This window comes from Pipistrellus kuhlii, unplaced genomic scaffold (genome assembly GCF_014108245.1).
Source record: "Pipistrellus kuhlii isolate mPipKuh1 unplaced genomic scaffold, mPipKuh1.p scaffold_m20_p_4, whole genome shotgun sequence".
Lineage (NCBI taxonomy): Eukaryota > Metazoa > Chordata > Mammalia > Chiroptera > Vespertilionidae > Pipistrellus > Pipistrellus kuhlii.
Genome location: NW_023425540.1, coordinates 33,975,245 through 34,000,518, shown reverse-complemented (window position 1 = coordinate 34,000,518; position 25,274 = coordinate 33,975,245). Strand labels below are relative to the sequence as shown.

Below are 25,274 nucleotides of genomic sequence, written 5' to 3'. Positions count from 1 at the left end.
GGAGCTGTCCCCTGGTAGTCAGTGCACTTCCACAGGGAGAGAGCCACTCAGCCAGAAGCCAGACTCACGGCTGGTGAGCACAGCGGCAGTGGTGGGAGGCTCTTCTGCCTTTGCAGCAGCACAAAGGAGCAGCAAGCTGGGCAGTAAGGAGCAGCGAGCAAGTGGGCAGTAAGGAGCGAGGGATCGTGAATTGCGAGGGGGATGTCCAATTGCTGACTTCGACCCAGTCCCTTGGGAGACCAGGAGTTTGACTGCTTGCTATGATGTGCACTGACCACCAGGGGGCAGCATAAAATGAAGAAAGGCTGATCGGCCCTGATCACCGGCCAGGCCTAGTGACCTATCCATGCATGAATTTCAAGCATTGGGTCTCTAGTAGTTATATACATATGTCTGCACTTACAAAATGGACAGTGTCACTACTGTCTGGATGAATTAAAGAATATAACTCCTCTTTATCCACACCACAAAGTCGGGAGACTTATTTAGATTCACTCAATGATGCTAGAGAATACTTTCATAAAATAGTTGTGCTTAACCAGTTTTTTGAATTGTAAAACTATATGTCAATCAGAAATGAGTTAATAATACCTACCCAAAAGTTTACTTTAATTTCAGGGGATTCACAGATGCATCAGAAACTCACATACAGAGGAAATCTTTTACTTAATATCATTATAAAAATCTTTATAAATGTTACACAAATTACTTTCACATCTGAGCTAAAATACCTCTCCCCAAACTTTAGATAACTAAATCAGATTAAGCATTCCTTCCAGAGTTATGTTTCAAATTATACAATTATTCTTCCCAGAGTTGTTATGGCTATGAACACATCTCATTTTAAACATATTTTTATTAGTATTATAGTATTCATTTTCCAAAGAATACACTTCTTTAATACAAATTCTTAAAAGATTTAGTGATAGTCTATAAAAATCAAACATTTTTAACAAATTTTAACATTTCAATCATTTGAGTTTTTAAAAATCACTATCTAGCAGAATTTAAATGAAGCTAGAGAAAAAAATGAACCTACAGAAAACTAGAATAACATACATTACACTTAATATTGATAATCTCCAAATTATACTACTGAATGACTATGTCATTTAATAAAGGGCAAAAAATAAGTTTTACATACTTTGACTGTATTCAGTAATTCAGCAAGCTCAATTATATTTTCAATCAAGTCAAATAAGTACATTATAAATGTTATATTTATGAGCTATTATAGCCTCAGTGAAATCTAATATTATGAAGAACTTTGCCTAAATCAGCATTAAAAGAGTTCTCCAAAGAAATTACTCACCCAAGTTGTGAATAGTTGCTTGCAGATTTTGCTAGTTTTGTCATTGACCTGAAGTACGCCTCTTCTATTGTGGCTCTGTTAAGTAAAATTTCCATATTACAATATTTCCTTTAATTACCAAACACATAGCAAAATTATCAAAATACAATTAAAACTGTAGAAACAAAAAGATAATTCCAAGTATATGCTAAAAATAAGTATGTGGTCATGAATTTCTGGCTCTTTGTGCACATCTACTTAAAGAACTAATCTGGTATAAACTAAAATAATTTAGACCAGCAGTGAAACTTACATGAAGTCACCATTCTTTTTACCTTTAGTACCAATAATTATTTAAACAGGAAATGTAAGAATGCTACTGCTTGTATTTTTCTCTCTGTAAACTGATTCAGTGTGAAAGTCATTTATTTTTAATACCTACTTAGTGTACTTAATATATCGATAGTTTATTTTCAACATTGTGATTTCATTATTGTACACATTTACTTGAACAAGAAATTAATAAGTCTTTTGCACAATACTAAATATTAATTACTAGAGGCCCAGTGCACAAAATTCATGGGGGGGGGTGGTGTCTCTCTCTCAGCCTAACCTGCACCCTCTCCAATCTGGGACTCCTCAAGGGATGTCCGACTGCCCTAAACGGATGGCAGTTGGACATCTCTCTCACAATCCAGGACTGCTGGCTCCCAACTGCTCACCTGCCTGCCTTCCTGAATGCCCCTAACCACTTCTGCCTGCAAGCCTGATCACCCCCTAAACACTCCCCTGCCAGCCTGATTGATGTCTAACCTGCTCCCCTGCCAGCCTGTTTGCCCCCAACTTCCCTCCTCTGCTGGCCTGGTCACCCCTAACTGCCCTCCCCTGCAGGGTTAATTGTCTCCAAATGCCCTCCCTTGCAGGCCTGGTCCCTCTCAACTGCCCTCCCTTGCAGGCCTGGTGCCTTCCAAATGCCCTCCCCTATTGGCCATCTTGTGTCCACATGGGGGCAGCCATCTTTGACCACATGGGAGCAGCTATTGTGTCTTGGAGTGATGGTCAATCTGCATATTATTCTTTTATTAGATAGAATAGAGGCCTGGTACATGGTGGGGGCCATCTGGTTTGCCCTGAAGGGTGTCCCGGATCAGGGTGGGGGTTCCCTTGGGACGTGGGGCGGCCTGGGCTAGGGGCCTGTGGTGGTTTGCAGGCTGGCCACGCCCCCCAGCAACCCAAACAGAGGCCCTAATATCTGGAATTTATTTACCTTCTATAATTGAAACTTTGTAACCTTGAGTGGAGGCTTAGGCCAATAAGGGCAGGCAGAAAGCTTGGCTTCCTCCATTGCCTGGGAAACCCAAGTCTCCTTCCTGCTCTGTGGCTGTAGCCATCTTGATTGGGTTTATTTGCATACTCGCTCTAATTGGCTGGTGGACGTGGCTTGTGGGTGTAGTGGAGTGATTGTTGATTTGCATAGTACACTTTTATTACGTAGGATTATTCAGCTTATAGGATTTTAGGCTTTAAAAAGAAGACCAACCCTAGCTGGTTTGGCTCAGTGGATAGAGTGTCGGCCTGGGGACTAAATGATTGCAGGTTTCATTCTGGTCACAGGCACATGCCCGGGTTGTGGGCTTGATCCCTGGTGTGGAGCATGCAAGAGGCAGCTGATCAGTGGTTCTTTCTCATCATTGATGTTTCTCTCTCTCTCTCCCCCAGGCTCTCTGAAATCAATAAAAATATATTTTAAAAAAAAGAAAAGATCAACCAAAGCCATTAAGCATGAGGTAAAAAAATGTTTCTCATAGACACATAACGTACATATACAACATATGAAACAGTATTTGTTGTATATATTGGCCTTCTTCACACTACAAAACATAAGTCCCACCTTACCTCTGTAATTGCCCTGGCCCTTCTCAATCTGGGCTTCCCTTAACAGTGGAACAGCCTACAACCACCACTGCCCTTCCATTTACTTTGATAGGTTGAACTAACTTCCTGATTTTAATGTCCAAATCCAGAACTCCACACTGCTCTTGCATCAAATCATGTTTAATATCATAAATGCCTCAAGCACAACTCTACTTAAAATATCTTGAGTACCTCAAACTCAGATTATCCAAACTAAGCTTATCTCCAAACTCTTCCCCTACCCTACTCCCATAACAGGCCAACAAAAAGGAACTATTCACAGTATCTGTTTCTCACTGCTGGCACTGTGACTTTTTTCTGCTCCTTCAATTTTTTGTTCTTTTAATAAACTATATTACAAAGGGAGTATTTTGATCATCTAAAAAGTTAATACAAAACAATATATTAATGTCTTAATGGATAAGTTTTAACAGCAAGAAATAAGGGGTTCAATTTCCAGAAATAGTAAATTGATACAAAAACCTCCCAATAAGGAAAACTAGAAAAACATAGAGGAAGAGGTGTGTGACTAAAAGGCATCAGAGAACTAGAGAGAGTTAAGAATCATAGGCCAAGATCCAAGTGAAGAATATCCAGAGAAGGGAGTCAGATATGTAGGGCAGCTTTTCCCTTGGGGGCATCTATGACTAAGAAGTAGAACAGCGCTTTCACAGCCTCACAGGAGAAGGGAGACAAAACTATACATTGAGACCAGCCAAGGGGAATTATGGGAAATCCCAAATCCTTAAAATTGAGACTTCAAGAGTAAGAATAAACCATAAATAAACAAAACCTCAAAGGGACTGCAACCCATATCTTTTCAAATCCTGATACTAGATCCTACATGATGCTTATACACATTCATAAAACCATAGGCACATCCTATATAATATCCCATATAATAAAGAGCTAATATGCTAATTAGACCAAACAGCAGAACAACCATTCAGACAACCTTCCGGACAAAGCCAGGGCCGGCCAAGGCTGCAAGGGGCTGTGAGGGCTGGCTAAGGCAGCTGGGACTGCGAGGTCCGAGCCCCTTGTATGAATTTCGTGCATCAGGCCTCTAATAGGAGACAAGATATGATTAACAAAACCCAACAGAACAATCTGGCAATGTTCTAAAAGCTGAGATTACAAAAACTTAGACCTTGCCGAAACCGGTTTGGCTCAATGGATGGAGCGTCGGCTTGGGGACTGAAGGGTCCCGGGTTCGGTTCCGGTCAAGGGCATGTACCTTGGTTGCGGGCATATCCCCGGTGGGGGGTGTGCAGAAGGCAGCTGATCGATGACTCTCTCTCATCGATGTTTCTGACTCTCTGTCTCTCTCCCTTCCTCTCTGTACAAAATCAATAAAATATATTAAAAAAAAAAAAAAAAAACTTAGACCTTATAAGTTTATGTATTATGTTTAAGGAGACAGTGGATTAAATCATATATTTCCAAAAAGAACTAGACATCATTTTTTAAAAGCTGGAGGAAACCAGCTCTGCCTGCCGTCTAAATATACAGAGAGAAGGTAGTGATCTGCAAGCTGGGAAGAGAGCTCCAACAGATCCCGGACCCTGTTATAACATAGACTTTGTAACACAGATTTTCCAGACTCCATAACTGTGAGAAAATAAGTTTCTGCTGTTTAAAAAAAAAAAAAAAAAAGTGGAGGAAACCATAGCAAATGTAAACAAAGATGTAAATTCCATATCTGAAAAAAAATTATGTCAATGGATGACGTTTAACAGCAAATTCAATACACGGTAGGGAGAATTAGTAAACTAGAAGAGAGGTGAGAATAATCTCTTGGAATAAAGTTAAAAGAGGCAAAAGAATGTAAAAATAAAGGAAAAGGACACATCAAAAGTCTAACATATGTGTAAAAAGGGAACAGATGTGTCAGAAGAAATGTCTATAGAGATAAAATGTGGAGTGTTTTCCAAAATTGACAAGATATGTCAAACCATAGATCCATGTAGCCCAACAAACCTTGAAAGAGTAAATAAAACAATATCTGCACTTAGTCACACCTTAGTAAAACTGCAAAAATCAATGACAAAATGTAAACCACAAAATTATAAAATTCTCAGAGGATAACACAGGAGAAAACCTATCTGACCTTGAGTATAGTGATGTCTTTTTAGATACAACACCTGTGAAAGAAATCATAATTAAGACGGATTTCATTAAAATGTAAACTTCTACTCTGAGAAAGATAACATCAAGAAAATGAGAAGAGCCCTGGCTGGTTTGGCTCAGTGGATATGGAGCGTTGAAAAATTCTTTATCTACTAGAGATTACATATGCATTCTCTATGACCTGGCAATTCTACTGCAGGGCATACACCTAATAAAAACATACTAGAGGCCCGATCCACAAAATTCGTGCATGAGATGTGTGTTTGCCCAGCCTGCACCCTCTCTAATCTGGGACCCCTCGAAAGATGTCCGACTGCCCTGGTGGGATGGAGCCTAAATGGGCAGTTGGACATCCCTCTCACAATCCAGACTGCTGGCTCCCAACCACTCACTTGCCAGCCTGCCTGACTGCCCCTAATCACTTCTGCCTGCCAGCCTGATCACCCCCTAACCACTCCTCTGCCAGTTTGCTCTCCATTTTCTACCCGTCAGTTAACTGTATGAAGATAGAAGAAGTTGTATCTTTACCACTATACACCCAGAATCCAAACTAAAGTCTGATATACAGCAGACATTAGATATATATTGATGAAAGAATAAATGAAGTATTGTATCTAAAGGCATATATCCCTCTATAATCAAGGTAAAGACTTTAAATGTATTCATATAAAAATAATCAAGTGGGCCTAACTACAACTTTAATCAAATAAAATTGTAATGATTTTAATAGTTTTTAAATTAGCCAAAACCGGTTTGGCTCAGTGGTAGAGCATCGGTCTGCAGACTGAAAGGTCCCAGGTTTGATTCCGGTCAAGGGCATGTACCTTGGTTGCGGGCACATCCCCGGTAGGGGGTGTGCAAGAGGCAGCTGGTCGATGTTTCTCTCTCATAGACGTTTCTAACTCACTCTCCCTCTCCCTCTCGGTAAAAAATCAATAAAATATATTTTTAAAAAATAGTTTCTAAATTAACTATTATATTATGAAGTCTTAAAGATAATCATATTTTATAAATTTTCAGAATTCAAAAATACATACTTAGGGCCTCTTTAAAAATAGAAGTTATAATAATAATTAAACAACAACAAGAGGTGGGGAACCTTTTTTCTGCCAAGGACTATTTGGACATTTATAACATCACTAGAAGCCTGATGCACGAAGATTCATGCTAGAATGGGCCTTCCTTTCCCTGGCTCCTAGCACCGCCTTTCCACTCAGGCCCAGCCCCGGAGCCGCCTCTTTCCGCTCTGGCCCTGCCTTCCCACACTGCACAGAGGCCCTGAGAGATTGGGGGAGCAACGCAGAACCCTGGATCGTCACCATGCCTGTTCCCTCCCACCCCCCGTCTATTGTTCACACCTGTGTATGCAAATTAACTGTCATCTTTGGTGGGTTAATTTTCATACTCTGATTGGCTGGTGGCCGTAGCAGAGGTATGGTCAATGTACATGTTTGTCTATTATTAGGTAAGATTAACAGACCAAATTATCAACTTAAAAATTAGCCTGTTATATTTGGTCAAGTATTTAATGAACTCACCCCAATGCTTTGGCAGGGCCAGACCAAGTGATTTCACAAACCTTATACAACCCGCAGGTTGAACATTCCCCACCCCTTACCTATAATTCAGAAAACTTACTAAGTCTTTTCAAGTTATTTTAGTATGTTTTCTTTACTGACATATTTAAAGAAACTGTAATATTTTATTCTTCAAAGTTTCTCAATTTTTATATTGTAATACCTTGCTAGCACATTCAGTGAAATATATGCAGATAATATTTTCAGGCAGTGATATATAAACCAGTTCAACAATGCCAGTAGGAGCCACTATTTAGTCCTCAGTGTGTAGATCACAAATAACTATTTTAAAGTATAACTATAGTATACTTTTAACAACTGTACTTGAATACAATCAAAATTTTCTCATTTATATTCAAAAATTTAACTTGTAATAAATTGTTAAATGACATGAAAAAAATACATACCTTTCTCTTACAAAATCTGCTAGCTCTTTTGTGGATATCTGTCCATGTTTCATATTATGGTAAAGAACATCAAAGCCACTATTTTTTTCCCCCTGCAATTTAAAAAGATTTTTATTTAATAAAAAGAGATCAAAATAACATTAACAAATATGCAATGCTGACAGTCAGGTAAGCTATCTTTCCTAAATTTAACCATTGTTGCTCACTGTAAGACTTTAAAAGGTATCAAATGAATATTGTAAGGCCTCATAAAGTTTATTTTTATTATATATGCAATCACGTATATATGCAAACTCTATAATCACTCATAAGGGTATATTAATGAAACTAAGTCTGAAATGTTAAGGAATAATATGTAGTATAATTTAGAAAATATAATCATTGTCCTCTTTAAATACATTACTAAATACCAAAATTCCTTGTATAGGCATTATGGGATCCCTAATTATTTAACACAGCAATTTTCAACCAGTGTGCTGCAAGAGTTTCTAAAACATACAATACTTGACTATTTAGTCAGGGACACTGCCCACTTTTCCCTTAGATTAGGGGTGTCGAACTCAATCAGAGAAGGGGCCAAAATCTAAAATCCAGCCTAAATCGCGGGCCGAATGGTTTACTGAACAGTCATAAACTGTCATTGTGATGGAAACGCAGCGGAGTGTAGTGATGACAGCGCGGTGCGGGCCACATTGCAAGGCCTGGCAGGACGGATTTGGCCCGCGGGCCTTGTGTTTGACACATGTGCCTTAGATCATCAAATAAATAAAAAAATGACAACAGCCAACACAACAAAAGCCATCCAGTGTGAATGAATCAAAATTACATCTACTTTTTAGCACATTAGGAAAAAAAAAATTTTTGTGTGTGCCCCGCAGAATTTTAATAATTAGTTTATGTGTGCCATCAGATAAAAAGGTTGAAAATCATTGATTTAACTCCAAAGTCTGTATTTTAAAATTACTAAATCTTGACAGTCAAAACAGCACATTACTAATCATATAAGCACTGAACACAAGATATAATACTTTATAATTGCTAATATGAGTCTTTCAGTAAAATTAAGCAATTTGAGAAGTGAGAAAGTAGATAAAATTTTAAAAAGAGCATTAACAGTCTATTAGCTAGTCCTCAACTAATGGGAAATTAACAGAACCAGACCATTACACAATCCTACAAAACCTTGAGTTATTTAATCCAATAAATGTTAAGTTAGCTAGTCAGAGCAAGAAAACATTAGAAATATCAATGTTATCTACACTAATAAAAGAGAAACATGCAAACTGAACGTACCGCCATGCCCACCAGTCAATCAGGAGTGAGTATGCAAATTAACCCAACCAAGATGGCTGCAGTCATGGAGTGATAGGGAGCTTGAGTTTTCTTCGCAATGGAGGAAGCCAAGCCTCCTGCCTGCTCTGGCCAGCCCTGGCCTCCACTCAAGGCTTCAAAGTTTCAATTACAGAAGATAAATAAATTCCAACAAAAATGGTGGCAGCCACAGAGCTAAAGCAAGCAGGAAGCTTGGGTTGCCCCCAGAGATGGAGGAAGCCAAGCTTCCCAAGCTGGCTCTGGCCTCCACTCAAGGCTACAAAATTTCAATTGTAGAAAATAAATAAATCCCAGAACCAGGGCCTCCCCTTGTGTCACTGGGGGGCGTGGCCAGCCTGCAAACCTCCACAGGCCTCTCTTCCAGGCTGCTCCACACCCCAAGGGAACCCCTATCCTGATCGGGGACACCCTTCAGGGCAAACCAGATGGCCCCCACTCATGCACCACGCCTCTATCCTATCTAATGAAAGAGTAATATGCAGATTGACCATCACTCCAACACACAAGACTGCTGCCCCTATGTGGTCAAAGATCCTGCCCCCATGTGGACACAAGATGGCCACCATTAGATGGCCAGCAGGGGAGGGCAGTTGGGAGGGACCATGACTGCAAGGGAGGGCAGTTGTGGGCAATCAAGCCTGCAGGGGAGGGCAGTTGCAGGGGACCCAGGTCTTCAGGGGAAGGCAGTTAGGGGCAATCAGGCTGGCAGGGAAGCAGTTAGGCATCAATCAGGCTGGCAGGGGAGTGGTTAGGGGGTGATCAGGCTGGCAGACAGAAACAGTTAGGGGTAAACAGGAAGGCAGGCAGGGGAGCAGTTGGGAGCCAGCAGTACTGGATTGTGAGAAGGATGTCCAACTGCCCATTTAGGCATCCCTTGAGAGGTACCAGATTGAAGAGGGTGCAGGCTGGGCTGAGGGACAGAAACCCCCCCCCCCATGCACTAATTTTGTGCACTGGGCCTCTAGTAGGTGAAATGAAAGACTATATCAATAAACCAAGCTCAACAACTCTCTTCACAAATGTTAGTGTTAGTTTTCTTCAATGAAAATAAAGAATAGAATATATTTACTGGAAATAAAAACCAATATCATAAGCAAGTGTTATACAACCTGAAACCTAATTTTTCCAAAGTTTGCCAAAAACAGAAAACATATTGTAAGAACTTCCAGTTATGTTGACATGATCCCTAATGAACTTGTCAACTAATATACCAAGTAATTAGTTTGCCATACATAAAATTAAAATGCCATATTCAAATATCAGGTACTATAAGCTTTAAAAAAAAAAAAGTCATTCATAAGGAGATAATATCCTTAACATTATGAATAGCCATTTTTATTTTTCAAGAAGAATGTAACATTAGCCCTAGTTGGTTTGGCTCAAGGGATAGCATGTAGGCCTGCAGACTGAAGAGTCCCAGGTGCGATTCTGCTCAAAGGCAGGGCATGTACCTCAGTTGCAGATTCCATTCATAAACTACAGTCTCTTATGAATCCAAACATATCCATTTGGCTTCTACACTTTTTCATATTTAAGATAAAGTTTATTATCTAATTCTAGTTTTTACTTTCCCTAGCTTTTACATGCAAATTTATTCCAACCAAAATAAGAATATTTTTTGAAATAATCATTATCTCCTAGTCTATAGCACGTTAATAAATAAAATAAATATTAACAGGCCTGAAGCTTCTGATGGATTCATTCCATTACTTGACTACAATATAGAAATTACAAATGATTAGAGGACCCACCAACTCTCATAATATGAACCCTGAAAGAAACAAGCCTGAAATCTTAAACCTTAAAATCCAAAGTCTGAAGCTCTGATGCCCGAATTTCTCACGTCACATACCTACTACTTCTTCTCATGTGCACACAATTCTAACAAGCCCAAGCTACCTGAGTTCCCAAAGTGCATTATGCATATTTAAAGGCAAAAAATGGAAAAGAGCTGAGAGTAAAGGACTATTCAAATTGGCACACAGACCTACGTAGCTGGTTTAACTCAGTGGACAGAGCATCAGCCTGTGGACTGAAGGGTCCCAGGTTCGATTCTGATCAAGGGCACAGCCCAGGTTGTGGGCTCGATCCCCAATGTTGTTTGAAAGAAAGAAAAAAAGAAGTTGGGAGACTCCCTTTTTCTCTTGGAGAGTAGTTTTGCTTGATTTTGTCTTTTCTTAAATTGGTTCTTGCTACCTAAATTTCTGAAAGTTGGTACCTTCCTAATAAGAGCAATATATTTTTAAATTTCAGTTTGAAATATCTGTAGATTTATAGGAAATGGCTGAAAATGTACAGGAAGGTTCTATATGTAAGCAAGATTTTTCTTTAAGTTGGTCAAATTTTATTCACTTAGAAAAGTCAGCTTTCCCTAACAGTTGGATATGGTTGCTATTTAAGTTCATTGGTAACAGATGACTGCAGAAATCATAATGACCCATTCTTCTATGGAAGCCTGATACTGCTTTTTCTTTTTTTGGTAAAAAAAAAAAAAAAAAAAAAGTAAACTGAAATGAATTAAAAAGAAAGGTATCCCTAATCAAATTTCATTTTCTCTGAAAAAAAATAACATATTGTATATACAGGGTGGGACAAAAGTAGGTTTATAGTTGTATGTTTAAGATAAAGTTTATTATCTAATTCTAGTTAATATATTAGATAATACTGAAAAGTTTCTCTGCAAGAATTTATTGATTAAAGAAGTTAAAAATGTCATTTTATTAGAATAAAAGAAGATAAAAATGTTAATGTATTAAATAGTTTATTATCTAATTCTAGTTGTATGTAAAACAGTTTAATCTTAATTTATTATTTATTATATTATTTTCCATATGAACTGTAAATTTCTGCCCTACCTCGTACTTATACAAAAGGAGTCTAAAGGCATATATAGCAAACTATTAACAGCAAATTATTTTTGGAAAGTGAAATAATGAGCATAGATTAACGTTCTAATAAAAAATAAATAAACCAAGTCTTCAATATAGAAGAGTTAAGAGGTATCATGACATTTTTAAAATGTAATTTTCTTCTAAGTATACAACTATTGATATCAAATCTTGCTTATCAATGACTGCTTTGTTCCTTCTCAAATTTTTAAATTTTTTTTACAAATTTTATTGAGATATAATTCACACACCATGTAATTCACCCATTTAAAATCTGTACCCTGTAATAATTTTTAGGATATTTATAAAGTTGTGCAATCATCACCATAATCATTGTTAGAATGTTATTGCCACCCACCCAAGCAAACACACACACAAACAACAACAAAAAACAAAAAAAAAATCCCATAACCAAATACAGGCATACCTCAGAGATACCGTGTGTTCAGTCCCAGACCACCACAACAAACTGAGTATTGCAAAAAAGCAAGTCGTAAGCTTTATGCTTGTGGAGGGACTTGCCTCCAATTTATAAAAAACACAACATCTGTGAAGCACAATAAAGCAAAGCACAAAATGAGGTATACCTGTGGCTAGATTTTTAAGAGTGGGCATTTGCTAATCAGTGATGAAGATTCTTTTCAGGTGGTTAATGCATTAATTGAACAATTCAATACACATGTCCACAAAGACATCAGTACAAGAATGTTTATAGCAGCATTAATTATAACAGCCAAAAGATGAAAACAACCCAAAAGCCCATTACCTGACAAATGAATAAAAATGTGATAGAGCCCTAAACTACAATATTATTCAGCCATAAAAGGAATAAAGCACTGATATATGCAACAATACTGATTAATCCCAAAAACATGCTAAGAGAAAAATGCTAGTCAAATACTGTAATGATTCCATTCATATTAAAAATCCAGAATAAAAAAATAAAGAGAAAATAGATTAATAGTTTGCTTGGGGTTAGGGGTAATGTGGGGGATGATAAATGGTGCAGGATTTCTTTTTGAGGTAATGAAAATGTTTTTAAATTGTCTGTGGTGATGGTTGTAAATATCAAAATTGAATATTATGAACAACCACTGCATTGTATACTTTAAATAAGTGGATCACATGGCATGTAAAATATAGCTCAATAACATTATCCAAAAAAGTTCAATAAATAACATTTTTATCTTCTTTAATCAATAAATCCTTGCAGAGAAACTTGTCAGTATTAACCGACAAAAACATTAACACCATTGCTGGCCCAAGGAAACAATTGCTAAGACCATTTGCACAAGATAGGATCTTTTATCTGCTCATCTTAATGCACTTTACAAAGAGGTATCACTTTCACAGAACCCCTACCTTCGACCTGGGGCAAATAAAATTGTTCTATAATCGAATATAAATAAGTGTTAACTATCTTAGAATAGCCCAGACAGTGTTATTAGTCTTTGAGCACTGAACCAGGAGTTCAGAGTTTGTTTCCCGGCAGGGAACATATCTCTGTTGTGGGCTCGATCCCCAGAAGGGGAGTGTGAAAGAGGCATCAGATCAATGATTCTCTCAACATTCTTTCTGTCTCTCTTTCCCTCTCCCTTCTTCTCTGAAACCAATGAAAACCTTTTTTTTTTTAATTTGTATAACTATTCCTAATATGAAGTAAAAAAAGTTTTGCCATCCTTTAAAGACTAAAGTCCAGAATCATACTTCCTCTTACCACTGGAATTTAACTAAGACTACTACAGTTAACAGTTTGGTGTATATCATATATCAGTCCAGATTCCTTTTCTCGTACATATAGTAATATGCTACATTTTAATATGAAAATGAGGTCTACTATGTATATTGTCTTTGACTTAAATTATCTGAACTGAAATTTAACTGAAAAGATAACTAAATAAGGTCCCAAGTCACTGAACATGTTCAGATTTTTTTTTCTAGCCTAATACAGTTTACAAGTAAGACATCCTTGAAATATCAAAAATTTTATTTTTTTTAATATATATTTTATTGATTTTGTACAGAGAGGAAGGGAGAGAGATAGAGAGTTAGAAACATCGATGAGAGAGAGTCATCGATTGGCTGCCTCTTGCACACTCCGTACTGGGGATATGCCCGCAACCAAGGTACATGCCCTTGACCGGAATCGAACCCGGGACCTTTCAGTCCCCAAGCCGACGCTCTATCCATTGAGCCAAACCGGTCTCGGCAAATATCAAAAATTTTAAATAATCATCAAACTTATTTTGGAAATTAGAAGGCACATTTATCTTTTTCTGGTTGATTTTACAGCACAACTTTATATCTAAAGTTTTTTAATAGATTATAAAATATAATCTAACATATTCCCACTTGAAGAGAAATGTATATCTATTTAAAAGGCTACGAAATACCTATTTTAACTAAAATGGAATTCATATACTAGGTATACCAGTTAATAATGAGGACTTTTTTAATAGATGGAGTTACATATATTTTTATATGTATGCCATTTTGTTGTAGACAGCAAGCTTCAAAACTTCATGTCAAATTTCTGAAGGTATTATCATAGATATTTTTACACTTAAAAATGTCGAATTCTGCCAAGACCGGTTTGGCTCAATGGATAGAGCGTCGGCTTGGGGACTGAAAGGTCCCGGGTTCGATTCCGGTCAAGGGCATGTACCTTGGTTGCGGGCATATCCCCAGTAGGGGATGTGCAAGAGGCAGCTGGTCGATGACTCTCTCATCGATGTTTCTAGCTCTCTATCTCTCTCCCTTCCTCTCTGTACAAAATCAATAAAATATTTTTTTTTTAAATGTCGAATTCTGTGCAAAAAAAAAAAAAAAGCATTTGTGGGAAGTTATAATTCATTATTTTGAAGAAAAGTTTATCGTATACTTCGGGAAGCTTGTGATAAACATGCTCCATCTCAAGATACTTGTGAACACTGTTTTAAATGCTTTAAAAATGATGATTTCTATGTGAAAGACAAAGAACATCCAGGTCAACAGAAAAAGTTTGAAGACCAACAATTACCACCATTTTTGGGTGAAGATACGTGTCAAACTCAAAAACAACTTGCACAAACATTAAACATTGCTCAGCAAACAATTTCCGATTGTTTACAAGCAATGGGCAAGATTTTAAAGGAAAAATGGGTGCCACATCAACTGAACGAAACACAAATGGAAAATCGAAAAGACATCAGTAAAATGATGCTTCAACAGCAGGAGTCTTTTTTGCATCAAATTGTGAAAAGGAGATTTTGAGAATCCCAAATGCACAAAATCATGGGTTGATCCAGGTCAACCATCAACATCGACTGCAAGGCCAAATCGCTTTGGAAAGAAGTCAATGCTCTGCGTTTGGTGGGATCAGGAAGATGTAGTGCAGTGTTCGGCAAACCGCGGCTCGCGAGCCACATATGGCTCTTTGGCCCCTTGAGTGTGGCTCTCTTCACAAAATACCACAGCCTGGGCGAGTCTATTTTGAAGAAGTAGCGTTAGAACTTTTGATGAGTCCAAGAGCTGAAAAGTAGGCAGAAGGAGTATAGACTGTATGAATTAAAAAATTCATTTTTGAAATATGGTAGCAATCATACTTGGGTAAAAACTACTGTTTGAATTTTAACCCTACTATTCTGACTTCGACCTTCACTTACTTGCTTTGTTCATCGAGTGATGGGCTTAGGGAGGATGAGGTCAAGTTCTGGGCAAGGTTACGGGCAAAACTTTCTTTTTCATTAAAGAGCCAGGCCTATGTACACTTAGTGGTTATCTCGATGCTGGCCTCGAAAACAATGCTGTTCTATCCAATTAAGAAAAGTGCACCTGGCATGGTATTGAGATTGTGGGCATGTCTGGTCTCTGGCCTGCAAGGTCAGACAGCTAGGTTTGTCTTCATCGTTCTTCAAACGGGCTAAAGCAAACTAGAAAGCAACATTTTATCTAGGAAGAACAGCAGAGAATTCCCAACAATTTCTTATAGAATGGAGGTTTTCCTTCTCAGAATCTTTAAAAATAACTACCTGCCCCTAAAGCCTCGCAGTCGTTTGGAGTCCACCTGCGTGTGGTGCTCTTGCGACTGCCCTGGCCAGTTCAATAAATTCTTTGCCTGCTTTTGTTTTTTTTAAATAAATTATCAGCCTCCGGTGGTCTTATTTTGAAGCCAGGGTTCGACCCCACAACAATTTTACCCATTTTCTTTTTTAATTAAAAATATATATATAGATTGCAGGAGGTAAGTGAAAGGTCAGGAGTTACTGTTATGTGAATAACAACATGCCTAATCTTCCTCTGAACTCCACTTCCTATCTCTCTACATTCTCCTTTTACCCTAGCTCTTATCAGCATTTATTAGTTAACATTGGATAAGTCACTGCAAAGTATAGTATTAATAATTTCTGGTCTCACTTTATTTGACTTCTCTAAAAAAAAACAATAAAACATTTAACCAATTCTGAAGACATACATTTTAAATAACCCCCAAAAATGTGTATATATGTGGTTATTAATCTCTCATCTAAGATACTAAATTTATATTAAATAATCAAGCAAAAATATAACAATGTTTTGCATTCCAATGTCCTATTAATAGCAATTCCAGGCGTTGTTTTTTAATATACTTTATTGATTTTTACAGAGAGGAAGGGAGAGGGATAGAGATTTAGAAACATCGATGAGAGAGAAACATCAATCAGCTGCCTCTTACACACCTCCTACTGGGGATGTGCCCCCAAACAAGGTATATGCCCTTCACCAGAACTGAACCAGGGACTCTTCAGTCCGCAAGCCGATGGTCTATTCACTGAGCCAAACCGGTTAGGGAGCAATTTCAAGTTTTTTAATATATATATTTTATTGATTTTTTACAGAGAGGAAGGGAGAGAGATAGAGAGCTAGAAACGTCGATGAGAGAGAAACATCGACCAGCTGCCTCTTGCACACCCCCTACTGGGGATGTGCCCGCAACAAATGTACATGCCCTTGACCGGAATCGAACCTGGGACCTTTTAGTCCACAGGCCGACGCTCTGCCGCTGAGCCAAACCGGTTTCGACCAATTCCAAGTTTTTAAAATTCATTTTAATCCTCTGTTTATCCATGTAGTCACATATCAAATTTTAGATATGTAACCAAGTGCTCCAGTTTTATTTAAAAACTTATGTATGACAATACTAGTGAAATCAACAGACACATGGAATGAAATTCTTGTACTGGTTAATCAGTAAAAGAAATAAGGGGGGAAAAATAAGGAAAAACTTCAGGATAAATATACTTAAAATAATTGTTCATTCTCGATGTGCTGATTGGAGATAATCTTTGGAAAAAGTTACCTAAGTAAAAATGTCAGTTTACCACAATGTGATATATGCTAAAGAATACTTGGTGTCTTTTAGAAAATGTTGCATAGCTTATATAGGATAGTTTCACTTATAAGGTAGGAGATTTAAAAGGTATTTCATCAAGTATGTTGTGCTTACTTGTTTTACCCCTTCAATATTAATCACCTATGCCCAGTAGGTATAGCTCAGACCCATGCCTAAAGAGGTCTCAAGTTCCATTCCAGGTCAGGGCACATGCCCAGATAGAGGCATGTAGAAGGCAGCCAATCAATGTTTCTCTCTCATCAATGATTATATCTCTCCCGCTCCCTTTCTTTCTAAAAAAAAAAGAATCAATAAAAACATATGAAAATAATTATAACCTATGAAATCCATTTCTTTAAAAAAAATTTTAATTCCTGAATTTAATCTGAATTTATACAAAAACATGAAGCTAATTTAATAACTATAATACAATGCTGACATAGAGAAATTCAAAAGTATTAACTGGTACTCTTAGAGAATGAAGCAGCATATCAAGACTCTTCCTAATTGTAATAATTGGTGATATCTTTTTAAGTTATACAATGTTCTCATGAGCTAACAAGTGATATTAAAGACAATAGTGTAGTATCTGCTATTAATATTTTTTGCTGTCCAATTTTAACAGAAAAGAAAAACATTTTCAGCTTGATTATCAATGGCACTGTACTTTGTGGCAAAAAAATGACTTATCAGCAACAAAACACCTATTTGTGTAGGAAGTTCGAATAAAAGTATACTAAGTAAAAGAATTTGTACATAGCATATACTTAAAGTTAAGAAACACCAGACTTTAAAGACATAAAGGCAGGATATGCTGCTTTCAAAAAAGCTAATAAAGCTAATTTCTCTAATAAAATGCCACAACAAAAGGTTTGTCTTTTTACATGTAGGACAAAAAACAAACAAAACAAAAAAAAACAATTAATAGGTTGTTTAGTTACAAATCGAAAACTTTAAAGATTCTCACTCTTGACAAGTTTTATTCTGTTTTCAAAGTGTCGCTTTAAACATTCAGAAAGAAAAGAGAAGTTAATTGTAAGTTCTCTACTTTAAGAAATTATTTTAAACCCAGGTCAAGTAGCTCAGTTGGTTAGAGCACCGTTCCCATATACGCCAAGTTACCCATTCCATTCCCAGTCAGGGCACACACAAGAATCAACCAATGAATGAATAAATAGGTGGAACAAAAATCTACATTTCTCTCCCCCATCAGTAAAAAAATGTTTTTAGAAAATTATTTTATAAATGCTCCTAAAATATGTAAATCTTTAAGTTCTTTTAAACAGACAGCTATCAAATAATCAGAAGTTACTTAGTTCCTAGACTTTCTTAGTTCATTTAATCCTCCTTAGGAGCTTTTTAAGCTCTAATTTAGAGCTTTTCAGCCCCAATTCTAATCTTGACAGTAAAATATAATACAGTCTATTTTAACTACTTGTACTCAATAGTGAAATGAAGGCAAAGATTGCAGCATAAATTAGACTTGAGATTTGCTATAGATTTCAGATAGTGAAATTTATTCCTCTATTAAGAGAAACAAAAAGGGTACATACACCAAACTTACACAAAAATATTTTTAAAGTATCCTACCTAATAAAAGAGTAATATGCAAATTAACTAACACTCCACTATACCCACAAGCCATGCCCACCAGCTACGCCCACCAGCCAATCAGAGCAAGTATGCAAATTAACTCCAACCAAGATGGCTGCCACCACAGAGAGCAGGAGGAAGGCTTGGATTTCCCTGGCAATGGAGGAAGCCAAGCTTTCCACACACTCTGCGGGGTACAAAGTTTCAATTATAAAAGGTAAATAAATTTCAACAGAATGGTGGCAGCCACAAAGCTGGAAGAGGAGGTTAGGGTTTCCCCAGGTGATGGAGGAAGCCAAGCTTCTGCAGCCCTGACCAGTCCAGGCCTTCACTCCAGGCTACCAAGTTTCAATTGTAGAAGATAAATAAATTCCAGATACCAGGGCCTCTGCTTGGGTCGCCAGGGGGCAAGGCCAGCCTGCAAACCACCACAAGCCCCTCACCCAGGCCGTCCCACCCTGATCTGGGACACCCTTCAGAGCAAACCAGCTGGCTCCCACCCATGTACCAGGCTTCTATCCTATCTATTAAAACAGTAATATGCAGATTGACCATCACTCCAACACACAAGATGGCTGCCCCCATGGAGGCAGAAGAGGAGGGCAATTGGGAGGGATCGGGCCTGCAAGGGAGGGAAGTTGTGGGAGATCAGGCAAGCAGAGCAGGGCAGTTGGGGGTGATCAACCCTGCAGGGGAGGGCAGTTGAGGTGACCAGTCCAGCAGAGAAGGGAAGTTGAGGACAAACAAGCTGGCAGGGGAGCAGGTTAGACATCAATCAGGCTGGCATGGAAGTGGTTAGGGGTGATTAGGCTGGCAACCAGAAGCGGTTAGGGGCAATCAGGCAGGCAGGAAGGCAAGTAGTTGGGAGCCAGCAGTCCTGGATTGTGAGAGGGATCCCAGATTGGAGAGGGTGCAGGTTGGACTGAGGGACATCCCACCCCCATGCACAAATTTCGTGCACAGGACCTCTAGTTATTCATAACAGCCAAGAACATCAAACAAATCTCAGTTAACAGAAAACAAAAGGTAACTTTAAAATGCCAGTATACAGTTTGTAATTAAGTTCAACTTCCAAAACACATTAATGCATCAAAAATATTCAAAACATTTCAAGAATGTCAATTTAAATGATTACTAACTGCCACTGTAAAACCTAAATTCTAAAACTGTTAGGCTAAATCAAATTTTCATATACAAGTGCAAGGGATCCAGAGTAGCCAAAATAATCCTGAACAAGAACTAAGTTGGAGGACTCATACTCCTGATTGATTCCAAACTTACTACAGAGCTACAGTAATCAAAACAACGTGGCATTAACATAAGACAATGAAATACAACTAAAAATCCAGATAAACAAACCCATACTGCTCAAAAATTTTCAACAAGGATGCCAAGACTATTCAATGAAAAAAGATGCTTTTCTTTCTTTTCTTTTTTTAAATATTTGTATTGATTTCAGAGAGCAAGGGAGGGAGAGGAGAGAGGGAAGAAGAAAGGAAGGGGGAGGGGGAGGAGGAGAGGGAGAGAGAGAGAGAGAGAGAGAGAGAGAGAGAGAGAGAGAGAGAGAGAGAGAGAGAGAGAGAGAGAGAGAGGGAGAGAGAGAGAAACACCAATGATGAAAGAGAATCATTGATCAGCTGTCTCCTGCACGCCCCCTACTGGGGATGGAGGGATGGAGATCGGAACTGAACCCCGGGACGCTTCAGTCCTCAGGCCAATGGTCTATCCACTGAGCCAAACCGGTTAGGGCGAAAGAAGATTCTTTTCAACAAATAGTGCTAAGTCAACTAGATACTCATATGCAAAGAATGAAATTTGACTTCCTCCTCCTACCCTCCCCGCCCCCCCAACATACACACACACAAATTAACTTCAAATGGATCATAGACCTAAACATAAGAGCAAAAGCTATAAAAACCCACAGGAGAATAGAATAAATCTCTGTGACCTTAGTATTTGAGATCTTGCTCCACAGCATATGTTGCCAGTTTGGCTGAAATAAAATCTTATTAAAAGCCCCCTACCCCCAAATCTTTGTGACCTTGGTCTAGGAAAGACTTCTTAGATAAATAACAAAAGCATAATTGGCCCTGGCCAGTTTGGCTCAGAGAATAGAGCTTTGGCCTGGAGACTGAAGGATCCCAGGTTCGATTCTGGGTTGCAGGCTTGATCCCCAGTAGGGAGCGTGCGGGAGGCAGCCAATCAATGATTCTCTCTCATCATTGATGTTTCTATCTCTCTATCCCTCTCCCTTCCTCTCTGAAATCAATAAAAATATTTTAAAGCGTAACTGATAATAGAAAATTAGGACTTCAAGACCATCAAAATTAAAAAGATCTGTGCTTCAAAGTACACCAATCAAGAAAATGAAAAAGACAACCCACAGAATAGGAGAAACTATTTACAAACTCATATCTAATAGGAGACATGCACCCAGAATATAAAAAAGACTCTTGCCCTGACTGGTTTGGCTCAGTAGAGCAAGAACCTTCGGACTAAAGGGTCCCAGGTTCAATTTCAGACAAGGGCATGTACCTTGGTTTTGGGCACCTCTCCAGTGGGAGGTGTGCAGGAGGCAGCTGATCGATGTTTCTCTCTCATTGATGTTTCTAACTCTCTCTCTCTCTCCCTTCCTCTCTGTAAAAAAAATCAATAAAATGTATATTTTTAAAAGAATAAAAACTCTTACAACTTAATAAAAGGACAAACCAATCTAAAAATGGGCAATGAATCTAACCATTTTGCCAAAGGAAAATGGGCAAAAACCACATGAAAAGATGTTCAACATCATTAACCACCAGAGAAATGCAAATCAAAACCACAATGAGATACTACTTCACATCCATCCACTGTAATGAAAAGGACAGATAACAAGTATTGTCCAGCATGTGGAAAAATTGGAATCCTGACATTTATAGTGTAATTGTAAAACAGTGCTGCCACCCTGGAAAAGTTTGGTGGCTCCTTGAAATAATAAACAGAGAATTACCATGTGAACCAGCAATTCCATTTCCAAAAGAAATGAAAATATATGTGCACACAAAAACTTGTACCAAAGTGTCTATTATCAGCATTATTCATAATAGTCAAAAAGTAGAAACCACCAAATGTCCATCACTGGTAATGGAAAAAATAAATTTATATATATATATATATATATATATATATATATATATATATATATATATATATATATGCAATGGAATACTTAGCCATATAATGGAATCAAGTATTGACACCTGCACGCTACATCATGGATGAATCTGGAAGCAAGCTAAGTAAAAGAAGCCAGTCACAAAGGATCACATATATGACCCTACTTATATAATATGTCCAGGATAGACAAATCTGCAGAGTCACAAATATATAGATTAGTTACTGAGGTATGAGGAAAATGCGTAGTGACTGCTAATGGACACAGGGATTCTTTCTGACGTGATAAAATTGTTCTAAAATTGACTGTGGTGATGTCTGCACAACTCTATAAACATACCAAAAAAAATCCTTGAATTTGTACAGTTGAATGGGTGTATTGTATGGTACGTTTTAGGGGGGCGGGGGGGGGGAACACCTTATGTGTAGTATCTATGTTGCTGTGGAAAACAAGGTACCTACAAAACAACTAACTATGAACTGACTTGATTACTAAAGCAAGTTCATCCCTGAGACGCTTAGAAATACTAGCTAAGTATTTAAGGCGCAACCCTTATTCGCTGAAAGATTGCTCCTTAAAATATTTCTAAATCTTAAAATGGAATTGCAGCGCTTGCACAACTGTCAAAGCCATAGGACGAGATTCACCCAAGATCCCGGCGTAAACACGTTCCTTTCCTGTCCATGGCTGAACTGCGCTTCCCAGGAAACAATACCCGCAGCGCACACACCGCGCGGGGAGCGGGAGCCCTGCTCCAGTAAGAACCTACTGCTAACGCCGAGCGAAAGGAAGGGGTGTGGGGAGAACCAGGAAAGGGGAAGGAGCCCAGGGAACAAGGGGAAGTCTCGGGTGTAGTTTAAGCCCCAGAAATCGAATAACATTAAATTCAACTTTCCTACGCTTTTGTGAACAGGCCCAAAGGCAAAGTCCTGGGCGCCGCAGCCCAACGAGCCCAACCGCGGAGCCCGGAGGGAGCGCTGCGCTGCGCCGGCCCGGCCCGCACGGGGCTCCGGGTGGAAATGGTGGCGGGCCGGGGGGCTCCGGGGGCCTGCGGTGCGGGAGGAGGCGCGCGCCCCGCACCCGGCCGCGGCCCGCGCTCGCCCTCCGCGCGCAGCTGGGAGCGGCCGCGCCGCGGGCCCGCCGTGCGCCTCCTCCCGCCGCCGGAGCCTCCGGTGGGGCCGGCTCCCGGCTCCCGCCTCATCCGGCGCTTTGTCCCGGCGCGGGCGGCGGGCGGCGGGCGGCTCGTCGGCGTCCCCGCCCCAGGCGGAGCGGCCGCGCTGACAGCCCTCCGCCCCCGCCAGGGCTGCGAGCCCGGGAGTCCGGGCAGCCGCCGCCGACTCGTCGCCCGCAGGGCTTCCTCCAGGCGGGACCCAGCGGGCGGCGGTCCGAGGACTCGCCCTGCCCGCGGAGCCGCCGCCGCCGCCGCCGCCACGGCCCGCAGCGCGCCGAGGTCAGGCGCAGAAAGCCTTGGACTCCGGAACGCACGCAATTCCCACCATCCTTTTTCTTACCCAAAAATTCTCGACGAAATGCGCCATGACCATCGTGCCGCAGCCGCCGCGCCGGGTTCTGCGTCCGCGCCCGCCCGCCGCTGTGTAAACACGGGCCCGGCCCCCACGGCGCCCCCGCCTTTCAGCGCCGCCGCCTTCTTCCCAGAGCCCGGCCCGCACCCTCCAGGGCGCATGCGCCACCTAGCGGCCGCCGCCGCCGCCGCCGCCGCGGGGCCACCTCCGGGCCGCCGCCAGCGCGCGCATGCGCCCCGCGTCCCATTCCCGGGTTTTCGTCCCGGCGCGGGCGGGGCCCGCCGGAGGATTCTCTTGGGAATGGAGAACCGGCCTCGGAGGAGTCACCGGGGAAGCTGCCCGCACCCTTGGCGGTGCGGTGGGTGCTGGCCCAGCGATTGAGCCGAGAGCCGGCAGCCTGGCCGCCCGCTCTCCTCCCCCCAAAAGGCTCGCGTCCCCCGCCTTCGAGGACCCCGGAGGGGGGGCCCCGGTGGATGCCAGGGCTGAGCCAGCTGGAATGGGGGAGAGACTTGGCCCTTAGCCACCTGGAGGGGCCTCTGAGGAACCTTTGGCCAACAGGGTGCCTTTCCTCGACCGGGAACCAAGAAGCAAAACAAAACTTTCCGTGGCCGGAAAAGGAGGAAACGCCCAGAGTCGCCCCGGAGCCATGGGAGCGGAGTGAGACCCAGGCACCCAGTCCACAACCTCTAGCCGCTGGCCAGCCAGGGCGGCCGGCAGCGGGAGCAAACCCGAAAGCAACGCATTGCCCCGGCCCAGGCAGCTTTACAACAACAAAAATCTCTTCCAGGACTTCTTCGTATAAGTCCATGGCTCTCTTAGCAACTTGTCCATTTCGGAAAAAGAAACAAGTTTGAACATGCCTCGGCATAGCAGAAACACTAAATCCCCTTCCCACGCCTTGCTTCCAAAGGTTAAGGGAGGCTGGGAGGGGGGAGGGGGGGGAGAATTAAGCCTTTGTAGAAAGGTCTTTAATTCACTACCACCAGGCCAGCAGCAGCTCTTAAAGCCAAGCCCCACCAACAGACTGAGTGTAGTAGCTTCAATCATAAAAGCGCGTCACACCTCCTCAGATCTTGTGACTTCAAACAAAATGAGCACACAGCACTGTTTCTTCATTGGAAATTATTTTCATCCGTAAAAATAAAAACCGCGTGGTGCCTCTAACATGGATGGAACTATAAAGTGTTTGTTGAATTGGGAATAGTTGGAAAATGATACTGTATCTTTTATATATGTAATTTTCTTATTAATTTGAGAGAGAAACATCAATTTGTTGTTCCCCTTATGTATGCATTCATTGGTTGATTCTTGGTGTCCCCTGACCGGGGAGGGAATGGGCAAACTTGGCATAACCAGAGGATGTTTTAACCAACTGAGCTACCCGGCCAGAGCCTATTTATTTTTAAAAATATCTTTTAGCCTGGCCAGGTAGTTTGGCTGCTTAGAAGACCATCCAGATTCACCAGCGTTGTGGATTCCATCTCGTCAGGGCACATGCAAGAATCAACCTATAAACGCATAACTAAGTGGAACAACAAATCAACATTTCTATTCCTTTCTCTCTAAAATCAATAATTTTTTAAAAAGAATATCTTTTAGAAACATATAGGATATAATGATATAAGACATCTAGAATTTGCTTAAAAACATTAAAAAAAAAAACCATTGAGGGAGGGAGGATGAATAGGAGTAGAGGTGAAATATGATTGACCATGCGTTATCCATTGTTGGAGCTAGGTAATGGAAGTATGGTGGTCACTATACTGTTCTCTTTTTGTATGTATTTGCTATTTCCTTCCTTTAGAGAGACTTCATAATATTGTCAACACCTAGTGTTGGGGGAAGTCAAGCTTAGAAATATGCTACAATTCTCTAAGCCATTAGTTTGGCCCTATCTTTCAGGATGCTGAAGAAATTCCAGAAAAAACACAGCCATCTAGATCTCCATGCAGTTGAGGTTGGCATTAAATCCCCTCTATCAGTAAGCACTTAATTCTGGACCCAGGCTTTCAAGAACCTTACATATCACAAATGCACATATTTATTAAAAACAAAAAACAAAAAAACAACATCATATGGGTGCCTCTGCCACTCCTGGTCTAATGTTGAACACTG

At 40.2% G+C, this 25,274-nt stretch overlaps 1 protein-coding gene across 5 annotated transcripts in view; it reads right to left on the bottom strand.

Moving 5' to 3' along the window:
• The window catches only part of FCHO2 (FCH and mu domain containing endocytic adaptor 2), a 111,055-nt gene extending 87,720 nt beyond the window's left edge, over nt 1-23,335 (bottom strand). For 3 of the 5 annotated variants that reach the window (XM_045571567.1, XM_045571566.1, XM_045571565.1), the window contains exons 1-2: nt 23,148-23,335; nt 1,313-1,387 (exon numbers count right to left, since the gene is read on the bottom strand). In XM_045571567.1, the coding sequence (XP_045427523.1) occupies nt 1,313-1,387; nt 23,148-23,320 (248 nt within the window). In that variant the 5' untranslated portion in view covers nt 23,321-23,335. Of the gene's footprint in view, nt 1-1,312; nt 1,388-7,319; nt 7,412-23,147 lie in introns of all 5 variants that reach the window. The other 2 variants (XM_036409222.2, XM_036409224.2) reach the window with 2 other exon arrangements.
• Nucleotides 23,336-25,274: the final 1,939 nt, after the last annotated feature.